This window comes from Lissotriton helveticus, chromosome 1_1, assembly GCF_964261635.1.
Source record: "Lissotriton helveticus chromosome 1_1, aLisHel1.1, whole genome shotgun sequence".
NCBI classification, from domain to species: Eukaryota; Metazoa; Chordata; class Amphibia; order Caudata; family Salamandridae; genus Lissotriton; species Lissotriton helveticus.
The window spans coordinates 1,007,852,112-1,007,864,924 of NC_136057.1; the positions used below are offsets into that span (position 1 = coordinate 1,007,852,112).

General features: G+C 46.4%; 1 protein-coding gene across 1 annotated transcript in view; it reads left to right on the forward strand.

Annotated features, from left to right (window-relative positions):
- Window positions 1-4,596: 4,596 nt before the first annotated feature.
- Window positions 4,597-12,813, forward strand: part of LOC144771760 (uncharacterized) — a 29,570-nt gene continuing 21,353 nt past the window's right edge. Inside the window, exons 1-2 of the mRNA XM_078656060.1 lie at window positions 4,597-4,728; window positions 11,879-12,181. Coding sequence (XP_078512186.1) covers window positions 4,665-4,728; window positions 11,879-12,181 — 367 coding nt within the window. The 5' untranslated portion in view covers window positions 4,597-4,664. The remainder of the gene's footprint in view (window positions 4,729-11,878; window positions 12,182-12,813) is intronic.

The following is a 12,813-nucleotide window of genomic DNA, read 5'->3' on the forward strand; positions in this document are numbered from 1 at the left end:
TAGACTTATAGTACCCTGCTGAGGGATACCGGTTGTTAAAGGCCCTGAACCCGAGGCCCAAAACGAGGGAGAGGGCCTTTAACAACTGGTATAGCCCGAGGCAAAAGGGTTGTAAGGCTACTGGAACCTTCCATCCACTAAAGGTAGAATGTTTTAAATAAAAAAGGAAGAAACATTTAGAAAAACATTAAAATGTTGGAGCTCCGGGCTTCTACCGGCCATTAGAAGCCCGGAGCTACTTCATTGTCTTCCGTTAGGCGCTCAACATTCCAGGGTTATTACATAGTCCCATAAACCGCTGTAGCGGACCATACCGGCCATAAAAGACCAGCTCTAGCATTAAGGACCCGAGCCAAAAGCGAGGGCCTTTAATGAGGAAGCAGGGCTTTAATGTCTGGTACAGCTTAATTACGGCAGGTAATAAGGCTATTAGAACATTCTAGCCACTATGGGTAGAATGCTTTAAATTAAAAAGCGAGAAACAAAAAAGCAAACATTGGAATGTAGGACCTCTGGGTTTAATCCATGCATTAGAAAATGGATATAGGCATGGACACTGAACTTATGTAGCAGAAGAGGACCAAATTATGTGACAGGTTTGACTAAATCATGCGGCAAGAAAGAGCAAACTATGTGGCATAATGAGGCACATTTTGTGATAGTATTAATATTTTATCGTTTTTACCCATTTAACACTGCCTTTCTAAAGGTTTCATCTCCTTCGTACCACTTTATCACCTAAATACAGCAATAACCAAATGAAAGAAGCGCAGTCCTTTGTACAGGGCCTGCCACTGTGCAGCAACTCGTGTCCATGTTTTTTGTTTTAGTAACTTTTAATGCACCACCACATTATTACTCAGCACCACCACATTATCACTCAACACCACCACAGCACCACCCAGCACCACCACAACATCACCACAACATCACTCAGCAGCACCACTCAGCACCACCACATTATCACTCAGCACCACCACATTATCACTCAGCACTACCACATTATCACTCAGCACCACCACAGCACCACTCTGAACCACCACAGCATCATTCAGCACCACAACAGCACCACTCAGCACCACCAAAGCACCACTCAGCACCACCACATTATCACTCAGCACCACCACATTATCACTCAGCACCACCACATTATCCCTCAGCACCACCACAACACCACTCAGCATATCCCTCAGCACCACCACAACACCACTCAGCACCACCACAGCACCACTCAGCACCACCACAGCACCACTCAGCACCACCACAGCAACACTCAGCACCAACACAGCAACACTCAGCACCACCACAGCACTACCACAGCATCACTCAGCACAACCACAGCACCACGCACCACCACCACAGCACCACTCAGCACCACCACAGCATCACTCAGCGCAACCACAGCATCACTCAGCGCAACCACAGCATCACTCAGCACAACCACAGCATCACTCAGCGCAACCACAGCATCACTCAGTGCAACCACAGCATCACTCAGCACCACCACAGCATCACTGGTTCAAATACGTTCTCTCAATGTTTCAAGCTTTATTACAAATGTCACAAAAAGATGTTAATATTTCACTTCTGTTCTTGGATTTTCATCACAATAAAATACACTGAACATAATCTTCACAAAAGTTATTTACAAAAGTTTAAGCTATTGCCATTATAAATTACAATCACTTTTATTTAAGTATTAATTATTTTAAAAAATTAAAAGCCATTGTTATTTGTAATATCAATACATCTAAGTCACGTAAATATAAAACATGTTGCATTACAAATGCTATAGGTGTCACATTTGTGAAAGTTATAACTATTGGTATTGTAAATGACAAAGCTATTAATTTAGCTACTTTCAAAAACAACACATAAATAAAAAAATTGTCATTTACAAGACCAATAGCTCAAACTTTCCTAATGCGAGACCTATTGCATTGCAAATGCTTGTTTAAAATGGTGGCCACTCACCTCCTTGTCCACTGGATTTTATTTGGTCCTTTTTGACGAACTATAAGGCCAACTATTGGGGTTCCTATGAGTGTTCCCATGGCCCTTGGCACCCATGGACCTTGGTGCCCCTAATGCCAGCTGTGTGTGCCAAGTACAGTGACTGTTCTCTTACAGTCTGCTTGCCTGAAATGCATGTACTCCACTTTGAATTTATGACCCTGGTTAAACCTTCACCTACACCTAGTTAAGAGTGCTCCATGAATCTGTCAGTAGCGGGCAGAATGTTTGGCGCTACAATATTAAAAACCAGGGGCCAGATGTAGGAGCCCTAATACCGGTCGGAAACGGCCGAATTTGGCCGTTTCCGACCGGTATTAGGGTTTTCAGATGTAGGGCATGCATTTACAGAATCGGTATTTTACCGATTCTGTATTTACCGATTTGGTAAAATTACCGAATCGGTAAATACAGACTCAGTAAAATACCGATTCTGTAAATGCAGATGTAGCTGGCACATGTCAGAGTGCCACAGGGCTTTAAGAATCGGTATTTTACCACCCAATCCAATTGGGTGGTAAAATACCGATTCCAGGTGTGCATGAGTCTAACAGAGGGCAGAAGGGCACAAAAAACGAGTCTAACAGGGGGCAGAAAGGCACAAAAAACGAAGATAAATCGCCCAGTGATGCTGTTGTGAGAAACTGAATCATATAGGAGAATAGAACAGAATGAAAACAAGAGGGAAGTTTAGTTCATTGCGCAGGGTCTGCTATGCCTCAATAATATTTCACTGCAAGTCCATCCTTGGCCTGCCATTCTGATCGCTGACATTAAAAACGGATTTCCCCCATTTCGTGGAGGAAGGAAGAAAAGACAATATCTACACCACCAAATCCACAGATATTGATCACGGTGGCGATAGCGTGATATTCTGCTGCAATTGCTGCGTAGATGTGCAACACCCATGAAACAAAGATGGACGAAGGAAATAGCGGGACAATGCATGGAGACACACCCTGCAGGCATCTTAGAGGCACCACTGAGTCAAATGTCAGCCCAAACACAGAGGACAGGCGAAGCGAGCACGAGAAAGGTTTCCTACCGCAAACACAGCACAGATGTTATTACCGGACAAACAAAAGCGCGGAGATGCCGGTCTTATGGCCAATCGAGCGCTATGCCAGTTGCACGCAAAAAAAATGAGACCTATTGCGTGGCAAATGCTTGTTGTTGTTTTCTACGCCACTAGCCGCTAGAAGACAGAAATCATGAATGGATTTGAGGCTGCTGAGCACTGCATTCTGGTCTCGGTGTACTCTTCATATGGGCGCATGTAGGGGAATTATGCAAGTTTCGCGGTCAATCACTCAGTATGCATGGCTGCTCAATATAAAAACACCCGCTGTTTGGATGTTTATACTCCTATGTGTTTGGACTGCACCCCCTGTACTCTCCCCTCAGTCTCCCCGGGCTGTGAAGCCTGGGCTTGTTTTTGTGCAAGGTTGTGGTGTGCTGCAGCGTTAGGCAGGTCTTCGGAGCACTGCTTAGGCTGGGCCTGGGAATGGGGACGGCTAGGGATGCCCTGGCTGGGGGGCTGCATGCTGATGGATGTTTTCATGAGCAGCAGCAGGGGAGGGGCGGCACATTAATAACTGGGGCGTGCTACTGCCTCCTGTTGTGTGCTTCTGGTGCAAGCAGCTGTCAGATTGAGAGACCCTTAATAGAATTACCCCCACCTCCTCCCTGCCCCTAGTAGTTTATTGCCACCCTGCTTGCACTACAGTATGCTGACCGATCATGCTGGCTATTCATAGTCTGGGGCAGCTAGCTGTCTGATCTGTCACAACCGGGCTTCTACAGGAGCCTGTGACGGGAAAAATCACGGTTAGGAAACAGGCCGTTGCTTTGCTTTTTATTCGTCAGTTGGCAAGGGAATAGACTGGTACGCTTTTGTCCCTGGCGAGGTGCTTCCCACCTCGGGGGGCATTAGTAATTTGGAATGCATACTGTATTCATAAACCGAAATTTTGCTTATCTCTCAGCACCAGAAACCATTAAGCACTGGAAACCAATTAGGCACTGGAACCAATTAAGTGCAGGTGCCGTGCCTAGTACCGGAAACCACCGGCTCAAAATAGGCACAGGGTGTGACCCATGTGCGGCTGTGTTCGACTTGAAATGGAAGTGAAAGCTAAGGTCCGAGTGGTTGCAGCGCCTGCTTGTTCTCTGTCCACCTGTTTGTTTCTGTGGAGTAGACAGGTACTTTAGAGTGTATTCGGCACCCATTATGTGAACGTTCAGGGCTGTGTTGGGGGGGGGGGTGCTGTGCTGAACGTTCAGGGTTGTGTTGGGGGGGGGTGCTGAGAGTACTAGCCGTCATAGCTGGCTGATCCCAAAACGGGCTTTAATCTCTCATTGATGGTCAGCGCCTGGGTAGGGCCGTGTTCTGCTTCCACCCTGCCGCCTTGAGCCCCCACCGAGCCGAGTCCCATGGCATGCATTTCAGAGTTTTATGTCCGGTGTGCGACTTGGGCAGGAGGAACAGGCTGCCAGCAAACACGGAAGACAGCAAAACCGAAAGCAGCCTGGGCTGAGAGTGAGAGGGCGGGGGCTGCCCGCGCATGCGCGCTATTTGGAGAACGAAGTCCGGCAGCTGAAGTCCCGGTACCAGGAGGGGACCGGGTGAAGACCAGCATTGTGGAGCTCCCATGCCGAGACTGACCCACTGGCTGATGAGAGAGACGGGGACACGGAACACGCTGAAAGAGCCCGGTGAGTGGGGGGGGGAGGGGATGTGTACGAGTGTGTTTGTGTGCACGTGAGCCCGTGGGGGTGGCGTGTGTGTGTGCACGCATGCGCTTGTATGTGCCTGCGTCTGTGTGTGTGCCTGCCTGCCTGCGTGGGGTGGGGGGGCGTGTGTATGTGAATGCGTCTGTGTGTGTGCCTGCCTGCCTGCGTGTTTAGGTGGGAATCTGAGGCAGTGGATGTGCACGGCGCCGGCCTGGACGTGCACGTTCACAGAAACCAATCGCCGCGCATGCCCGACCCCTGTTTCAGATTCCCAGGAGACGGGCAACAATAGTTGTCGAGCTGGACAATGCTTCGAATTGTTCTCCAGCTCGATCTAATAAAGTTATCTGCGAACATTCCTCAAAAAGGTGAGCATTTACTCTGTAAATTCGAGCACCCGTCCTTTTAACTCAGTGAATCAAGAAAACTGTAGAAAGATCATTAATGGCAGACGTTTTTCAAATAAAGCAAACATGTGTAAGAGTTTGTGACTTCACAAACATTCTTCCAATCCTGTTTGCAAAGGCAAATAAAAGCTCCTGATAGAAGGCGCATTCATCCAATCTACAGTTCACTTTCGGGTCATAGAATCCAGGAAGACAGCAGAAAACCCTGAGCGTAGCGTAATATTCAGTGTTTCAGCCATTATTTGGTAACAGGTGTGACATAGTATCGAGTCGTCATGTGGCCCCGCCACAAATGGTCATTAGGGGCGCTAGATTAAAATGATTTATGGGTGGAAATAACGCTTCTGAATGCAGGAGTTCCAGGTAGCTTCAGAAATGCAGCCCAAAGCATGGTTGGATCAGGGCGACTCGTCCTCGGTCTAAAACTTCCCACTGGTCTGGCCCTATGTGTCTCCTTTCGCCTCCTCTTTTCCGCATGGACTCGGATGGTTAAAACTTGAGCAGACTTGGAGCCAGCCTGGCGATTTTACCCAAATTAACAGTGATGAGAAAGTGAAGAACCCCTCTCCCTCGAGCACCTTTATTTCCGCCCCAAGTGATGCGACTTATGGATGAGTGATCGAGAGCTCAGTGCTGCTGGCATTCACTGCATTGGATTGTAGCATTTCTGCAGGGCTTTCCTTAGGTCCCAAAGCGCTAGAAACCCTTCATACGAACTTAAATATACCTAGCCGCTTCAAGGGATAATATAGAATCTCCTGGTAGCCCTATATCCTGTAATTAAACTTACCTGGAAACCCCAGGCGTGTCTTGTTAGCCACCTCCCGTCGAAACAAGAGTCTAGCAATGGTCAGCAATAAAAGGCATGCCCCTTTTATTCCAAGGTAAGACACTGAGCCGGGGTCTCGTGAGGCTGACAGGGCGCAGCTGGTAGGGAAGGGGCGGCTACTTTGTGTTTTAAAGAGCTGATTTCCTTCCGCATTGTTAAGGGCGGCAAGAGAAATTAAGGGCTGAAGTTATCTCGTGAGTTTATAAAAAAAGCAAAAACTGCGTTAAACACATTTGAGTGTGAAAGTTAAAGATTTTTTCTGAATTTAATTAATTTCATTTAAGGAAACAATTAACCGAATTTCATAGCCCGTTAATAGGAGAGGGGGACTTCTCTAGCACCCAAAGCGCCAACGCCCCCCTGCTTGGTGCAGCGTGTGGTGCACTGTTCCCTGTCCCTCCTACCTATGTAATCGTTCAAAAGTAATCGTGGTCAAAACAAAGGCCACCCTCCCAGCAGCGGCTGTGCTCCTCCCAGCAGATCAACAATCTGGCACCATGAACTGACTGACCAGGTCACCCGCGGAGTGTCCTTCACTTGCTGATATCAGGAGGGCTCTAGAGACATGCGTGACACCAGATACTGGACTAATCGTATCGCGACACCGGCCTCTCGAACCGTGACATCGAATGCCAGAGGAGCTCTGTTGTGACACCATCAACCGAGGACGCCTGTTGCATGAATGGTGACACAAGGAACACGGCTGAACCTGTTCTGACGTGTCACCGGATGAGTTGTGGCATACAACAGCTGAGGTCTATCAGGACATCATTCACCTGGTGCAGCCTATTGTGACATCTTCCAGCGAGAGGTCTACTCGGATGGAAAGGAAAATGTAGACCCCACCCAAGATAATCAGTTAAATTCTTTGATGCCTGGATTTTCCCGCACAGGACTAATTCTGCACAAGAGACAATGTCAGTAAACATCCTAGACTGAGTACGGCTCGATGCGGGCACTCAGGCTGGGCCAAGATCACACTACGCAACACCTACTGTGGGGCCGAGGGCGCGAAAGAAACATCTGCGGCGGAAGCGGCGGCAGGGTCATGCACCGAGGGAGGCAAGGACTCACTCATTCTCTAATCCAGGCTCATAATTGCATTAGAATGCCCCCCATGGCCAACCCCTCCATCTGGAACTCATCTGCGCCGTGGCCTGTTACAGCAGACCCTTCAGCATATAGGCGAAGGCATCCATGCCGCGGGCCGGTCCTTGAAACCGAGCCACGGAGAGGTCACCCACGCGGGTCGCTTGCCTTGGAAACTGAGCCACGGAGAGGTCACTCACGCCAGAAAAATGAACCCGTCAGTGGACCAACCCCAAAGAGTGAATGGTGTATGGCCTCCCTCCATGGGCATTTTGCTGTTAACGGCCACCAGGTGGCAGCACATCCCTAGTTCTGGATGGGGAACACAGCAATTCCCTTGCGGGAGCAAGCAAACATATGTTGTCAAAGCTCGCTCCCACAAGGAATCACCAAACGTGCACGCATTGCCATTGAAAGCAATGCAATGCGTGCACGTTTTTGGCTGAAAAGCTGAAGCGATTTCTATAGGTCTTTTTCCTATGGAGCGCATGCTCGCTCCGTAGGCAAGACCTAAACAATGGAGGAAACACTTTGAGGTTTAAGAAATTACGCTTTTCAAATCAGCACTCAGAGCATACCAACAACAAATTAGAATAGAGAAAAAGAAGCACTATGCTAATCTAATAAACAGGGCAGATGACAATCAGAAAACTATCTTTAATATAGTGAAGTCCTTCACTACCCCTACAAACCTTGAGCGTGAAATCCCTCCTTCACAGGACCTATGCGATGACATTGCTGAGTTCTTCGACAAGAAAATAAAAAACTTAAAAAAAGATTTTACTAACATACCACCCCAGTCAAATAAAGCCCAAGCAGTAGGAACAAAAAAGGAACTCACATGTTTCAATGAAATTATTCTAGAACAATCCAGGCAGGCCATCCTTTCCTGCAAGTCAGGCTCACCATTCGACCCATGCCCTCCGAAAATCCTAAACGCATTGGTAGACACAGTAAATCCCATCATCAATCAGATCATCAATGCCCTCTTTAGGCTAGCAAAAATCCCTGATATCTGGAAAATTGCTGCTGTAAAGCCACTCCAAAAAAAGAAACTTCCTGGCCCCACCACTCTTTCCAACTTCAGACCTATCTCACAACTACCATGTTATAGTAAATTCGTGGAGAAAATAGTCAATTCCCAACTTAATGACTTCCTGCAAGAAACCCATACCATGCATCCCAGGCAATCAGGTTTCAGAACAGGCCATTCAACTGAATCAGTGCTGCTCCACACCACCGACACCCTAAAGTTTGCCTTGGATCAGGGCAAGGAGGCAGTTCTGATTCTGTTGGACCTATCAGCGGTGTTCGACACTGTCTCTCATGACATCCTGAGAGACAGATTGGAACACAGCGGAATAAAAAACAAGGCTCTCGCCTGGATTACATCTTTCCTAGATAAAAGACATCAGATTGTAATATTGGGTAGTTACAAATCGGGAGAGAAATGGTTGTGATCAGGGGTCCCCCAGGGCTCATCCTTGAGCCCTACCCTATTTAATCTTTACATGACACCACTTCTCTCTCTGATAGCTACTTTCAATATTGAATCGATTGCATATGCTGATGATACCCAGCTGATCCTCACTCTGGACAAAAACTCCACAGCGGTAGAAGAGAAGTTCCACCACTGTCTCACTGCAGTAATGAAATGGATGAAACTAAATCACATTAAATGTAATAGCTCCAAAACAGAGATTATGTTGTTTGGGAAGTCAAATGTATTTAGACCTAACCAATGGCGGCCCTCTGACTCTGAAGCCCCTCCCACAACAGTCGACACAGTAAAAAATCTAGGAATAAAATTTGACCCCACACTATCTTTTCACAAGCAAGCACTTGCCATCGTAGGCATGTGTTTCCAAACCATAAAAACACTCCAAAGATTTTTTTACCTACTCCCGCTGCCTGCCAGGAAGACACTTGCAGTGGCCCTAATTTTATCTTGTTTGGACTACTGCAACATTCTTTATGCAGGAACAAAAATACGGTTGTGAAAGAATTGCAGGTGGTCCAGAATTCTGAGGCGAGATTGGTACTCAAGCTCCCTAGGGACTCTTCCCTCAGCTGCGGCACTCAAATCGATTCACTGACTACCGGTTCACAAAAGGATTCTCCTTAAAATCTTGACCATCACTTACAAAGCCATAAGCGAAACTGGAAAAGGAACACCAAACGTACTTTGCGGTCCACATCAAAGAACCTGCTAACCATCCCCAATTTCAAATTGAAAACCCCGGGTGGAGGAGTATGGCTGTACTAGGGACAAAAGCCTGGAACGCTTTACCCACTCTGCTGAGGCACACACAAACGGAACTCACTTTTAGGAAGTTCCTCAAAAGAAGGATCTTTGCTACCCCACACCACCTAGCGCTATCTCCAATTTAAAGTTTCTCTCTTAGCCATCCTTTCCTCTGTTAAAATCGGCAGAGGTCCCTTTTCCTTCCGCTAAGCGCCAAGATGCTCCTTGGAGTGAACGTCGCGCTATACAAAAAACTCTTTCATTCATTCATTCATTCATATCACTGACCATGTCATGAGTGATGTAATATGTGAAATCATAAGCAGTGGATTGAGGGGGTGTAAATTATAGTAAGCTCAGGTAACTACAACTGCTGAATTTCTATGGTTTTATACAAGTCAAATGTGAGCCTAACTATAACGTTCCTGTAACCTTTGTTTTTTCCAGTAAATATATATGTGTGTGTGTGTGTGTGTATATATATATATATATATATATATACATAAATATATGTATATATATACATATATATATAAATACATATATCACACACACACACACACACACACTTGCCTTTAATATGCTTACTTTTCATTGGAATGGCATGCATAATGCATGGCGGAGGCATATTTGTGGTAAAGGCATGCTTGGTAAAGGTTTTGTGTGGTAAAGGCATTGCATGGTAAAAGTTTCATGGTAAAGTTATTCCATTGTAAAGACAGTGTTGTAAGGCCTATCTTCCTTACATTGAAAAGTTTAATAAAGTTGTATTCAGCTATGAGCGTCCAACTCCAGCAGGGAGCAAGTCACAGGGGCCAATAAGGCAGGACAGTTATCTTGACATCAAAAAAGCCCCTAGTCCAGTTCCAGGTTATATGGGTGAACTGCCATAGACTTCAAAGGACTAGTCCTAATGCAAGGGATGCTGAATGATGAACATGCTGAGGATGCTGATCCAGTGATGGGGGTCTTCCTGGGGCTACTCCTTGGTTCATTGTTATGGTGGGGCGACTTTGGCCATAGGAGTCGATGTCCCACACAGCCAACAATCAAGTGGAACTGGTCTACTGGTCTCTGGTTACAGACAAACCAGAGGTTCTCTTTAACTGGGGTTAGTACCAGTGCCGGACTGGGAACCAAAACCGGCCTTGGCAAAGTGCTCAGCCTGCCCCCCACCCCCCGTTCTCCCGGAGGGGTTGTGCGTGCTGCCGAGTTCTTTGCCAGGGCCGTTTTTTGGCCGATTTTGTTACAGGGCCGATTTTGCAAACACGGCCCTGTAACAAAAACGGCCTCCAGGGGCCCCAAATTGGCGCCCCACCCATGCGGCACACCGGGGGATTGCCCGGTGCCTGCTACGGCCAGTCCGGCCCTGGTTAGTACCCATCTTGGGCAACCAACCTGACCTCCGATGATTCTCATTGCTCCAGCAGATAAGTATGCAATTTTTGAGGGTTGGGACTTGTTCTCCCAGGCTGCACTTTGGCAGTCAGCTGTGTCCAAGCAATTTCAGCTACCAACTTGCCAAGACAGGCTTCTTCGGGTTTTGTGGCACTGTAGCTGCAAAAGGATAGCAGCCAACTGACGCTTGTAGTCACAACTTCCTCAAGCAGGGTACCAAAGGGACATCCCTCTCTTTGCTGGCCCAGGAACATCAGGTGCAGTCCAGACTTTGGTGCAGCTTCTTTTTGCCAGGTCAAGGGAACAACAGGGCAGTCCTTCTTCGGTCTGCTGTCCAGTGCAGAACTGAATTGAGGTGCTGGTACCAGGAGTGCCACTTTCGTTCCAAGAACTTGCCTTCAGGGATGAAGTACAACTAGCCAATGGACTACCAGTTCCTCTCCCGCCTGACGACAACTCCTTGCAAAATGTGCAAAATGTGGCATCTACCTGTCCCTGAATGCAATATTTAGCCTTCTACCAAGATTGCACAACCCCTTTCTTCGCTGGTGGGCTGCCAGAGGAAAAACTTAGGGCAACAGAGTGGCAACTTTCTAAAATCACTATTTACTTATAAGTTACATTAAATTTGTCTTGGGCATCATGTTGGGTTCAGTGTAATGATTCTTTTGATACCTTGAAGTACCACCTTTGGTAGTCCCATTAAAAAATGAGCACAGATGAGCTGAACCATTTCCTTACAGATATAATTGATTAATTATAAGCATCTCCTACATATCTGATACTTTTTCCAAGCTCCCTGACACACCTTTTGTGACATGGGCTCTCCTCGATTTCTCAAAATTTGCCTTCATTTATATTAAAATGACAAGTATAATCTGATCTTCGTTTTAATATCTGAGCTTTGTGCAATGACAATGGATTGCTGGCATCAATCGCCCAGAAAAAGAACTCCACAGCAGGTAGGGCTGGAGGGAATAAAACGTCCTCATATTGTTAAAAAAAATACTCTCGCTGTCATAGCATCAATGATAAAATAACTTTTTATAGTAACAATTAATGCCTAGAAACATTTATTAAGCAGAACATTGTAAGGTGCCATGACCCCTAGAAGATCCATTTGATGCATATTCATAAAGATTGACCAGTTCTTCTTCTCTGCAGCTCCTCCAAAGGTTTTGCTATCAGTGTCTTCTTCTGAAGAGCCTACCTTAACAGTGCCGGTGACGTGTACTTTGGATGAGTTCTATCCAGCGTCTGCAGATGTCGCACTGACCTCAACATGTGGTGGATACCAAGGTTTTGAAAACCATACTGTGCCAAACCTCGATGGGACCTACAGTGCAACACATAGTGCCCTGCTGGACATCACAGGCTGCAGAAACGTGACAGAGGTGGCCTGTTTCATAAAGCATGACACAGGCGAGTGGAGGATGACCAGGCAGATCTCAGGCATGAAGAACAAAGGTATGAGCCATAGTTTAAGCAATAAGCTCCTCTTGTTAAGCATTTTCCTGAACGCAAAATAAGGACTCTACTCATTCTACTGAGCAAGGGATCACTTTTTAATAACCCGTTTGATAGTCTCATTAAAATTAGGTTTGTACGTGAATTTATTTTTTTAAAGACAGATCGCAAAAATCTTGGGAAAGTACATTTTACGATGAAGTATTTATTTTTGCTATGTTGGGTACATCAATCTCTTCGAGGTTACTGTAATGAGGTGGTTTTGTAGGGCAGACTGAAAGCCCTTCTTTGATAATGGTGAAGTTGGCGACAAGTAGGAGACAGAGGGGTTGATTACAAGTGCCCTATGTAATCTAGATTACAATGGGAAAAATCAAAATGGGTGTTAATTATCGAACCCAATACATTCCGAACCCATGCTGTGCCAGATTCTTTTTCTGACCTGATCCGCAGCACTTGTAATCAGGTTAACAATAGGGGAAAGCAGACCGGAAGCAGGAATAACCTGCTCTACCGTTACCCAAAGTAAGCAACTACCTACAATCCTGCTTTCACTTAAACTGCCTGCCTTCCAGTGTGATGAGGATGCGCATCTCACTGAAATATGCAGATTTACCAATATTTACAAGAAT